At 42.4% G+C, this 2,246-nt stretch overlaps 1 protein-coding gene across 12 annotated transcripts in view; it reads right to left on the reverse strand.

The window, feature by feature from the left end:
• ZNF567 (zinc finger protein 567) overlaps window positions 1-2,246 on the reverse strand; it is a 68,640-nt gene that overhangs the window by 56,527 nt on the left and 9,867 nt on the right. For 4 of the 12 annotated variants that reach the window (XM_017887336.1, XM_017887335.1, XM_017887337.1 and 1 more), the window contains one exon: window positions 826-900. The exons of the other annotated variants lie outside the window; for them this stretch is intronic. In XM_017887336.1, coding sequence (XP_017742825.1) covers window positions 826-834 — 9 coding nt within the window. In that variant the 5' untranslated portion in view covers window positions 835-900. The remainder of the gene's footprint in view (window positions 1-825; window positions 901-2,246) is intronic. 12 annotated transcript variants of the gene reach the window in all.

Raw genomic sequence — 2,246 nt, forward strand, 5'->3', positions numbered from 1 at the left:
TTTTTTTTTTTTTTTTTTTTTAAATAAAGAGTCTTGTTTTGTCACCCAGGCTGGAGTGCAGTGACATGATCATGGCTCACTGTAGACCTGACCTCTGGGTTAAAGCTATCCTCCCACCTAAGCTTCACAAATAACTGGGACCACTTCGCATGCCACTGCACCTGCACTGTGCTAATTTTTTTCTGTTTTTGAGACAGAGTCTCACTCTGACACCTATGCTGGAGTGCAGCAGTGTAATCTTCACTCACTGCAACCTCTGCCTCCCAGATTCAAGCAATTCTCTTGCCTCAGCCTCCTGAGTAGCTGGGATTACAAGCGCCTGCCACCAAGTCCGGCTAATTTTTATATTTTTAGTAGAGACAGCATTTCACCATGTTGGCCAGGCTGGTCTCAAACTTCTGACCTCAGGTGATCCGCCCACCTCGGCCTCCCGAAGTGCTAGGATTACAGGTATGAGCCACTGCACCTGGCCTTTTTTTTTTTTTTAATTTCTGGTGGAGACAAGGATATCTCTACGTTGCCCAGGCTGGCTGGTCTTGAACTCCTGGGCTCAAGCAATTCTCCTGCCTCAGCCTCCCAAAGTGCTGGGATTACAGGTGTGAGCCACCATACCTGGCTTGATATATTCACTTAACGTGTGAACACTGGTTAAAATTGGGAGCATTTGTGGAAGATAGAGTCATATCTAACCAATATGGGAAGAAGTGAGGACCAGTTTTCTGAAGGGAAACATAGGCAGGAAGATGTAGGACAAGACAGACATATACCCAAATATCCTTAAAAAAAAAAAGACTTTCAGAAAGGAGAGAGAAACCATCGCCTTACCTGAGCCATGGTTTTGAGATATGAAAGAGATGACCAGTCCTTCCTTTGGGGTCCTCTTTAGAAAAGAGGCAGTTCCTAAGGAGGCAAAGCCGAGACAAAAAAAGCCACATGAGACCACATGTGCCTCGCAGCTCTTATAATTCTATTAAAATTGCCTCCATTTCCCTTGTATTGATCCTTGTCCACTCTGAACATGCCACATAAATATAGAGGGGAGAACCAGCTAGGCAAATCCCGTTTTATCCCCAAGGCCAGAGATACAGGCTTTTGGGGCAGCAGGATGGATTTTGGGCAAGCTCATCTCCCCTCAAGCACTACCTTTTCCCTCCTAGTCAGCCTATTGTTATTAACTACTTCCAAGCTGCTCTCCATTAAGGCTGTATCATTTATACTACTGCCAGCAATATATGAGAATACCTGTCATTCCACACCAAGGAATACTACTGATACAAATTTTTTTATGCTTGTCTATCTAACACATGTAAATTGTGGTTCTAGTTTCCAGTTTTCTTACCATGAACAATAAGCTTCTTTTCATAAGTTTAAAGAACGCTTTTAGCTTCTTATCTGTGGTCTCATCATTTATTTCATTTTCTATTATTTTTATTTTCTGAAATGTTGCTAGACTTCTTTAAAGGAAGGAAATTAATCCTTTATTTTTGTGGTAGGAGTTCCAAATAATTTTTCTTTTTTAGAGACAGGGTCATACTCTGCCATCCAGGCTGGAGTACAGTGGCACTATTCTGGCTTACTGCACCCTCAAACTCCTGAGCTCAACCAATTCTGTCTCAGCCTCCCAAGTAGCTAGGACGAAAGGCACACAATACCATGACTAATTTTTTAAATTATTATTTTCTTTTGAGATGGGGTCTTGCAATGTTGCTCAGGCTGGTCTCAAACTCCTGGCCTCATGTGCTCCTCCTACGTGTGATTACAGGCGTGAGCCATTGTGCACAGCCCCAAATAATTTTTTATAGTTTCTCATTTGATTGTTTTTTTCCATGTAAAAATACAATTTTAAAAATTAGGCTGGGCGTGGTGGCTCATGCGTGTAATCTCAGTGCTTTGGGAGGCCAAGGCAGGCGGATCACCTGAGGTTGGGAGTTCGAGACCAGGAGAAACCCCGTCTCTACTAAAAACACAAAATTAGCTGGGCGTGGTGACACATGCCTGTAATCCCAGCTACTAGGGAGGCTGAGACAGGAGAATTACTTGAACCTGGGAGGTGGAGGTTGCGGTTAGCTAAGATCGTGCACCACTGCACTCCAGCCTGGGCAACAAGAATGAAACTCTATCTCAAAATAAATAAATAAATAAATAAATAAATAATAAAAATAATTTGTCCATCTAGTTTGGTATCACAAGGTACTCCACATCTGTATTTCCTTCACTCATCAAAACTGCCATTTTATCACATATTT

The sequence above is a fragment of the Rhinopithecus bieti genome, unplaced genomic scaffold, assembly GCF_001698545.2.
Source record: "Rhinopithecus bieti isolate Rb0 unplaced genomic scaffold, ASM169854v2 scaffold_17677, whole genome shotgun sequence".
Lineage (NCBI taxonomy): Eukaryota > Metazoa > Chordata > Mammalia > Primates > Cercopithecidae > Rhinopithecus > Rhinopithecus bieti.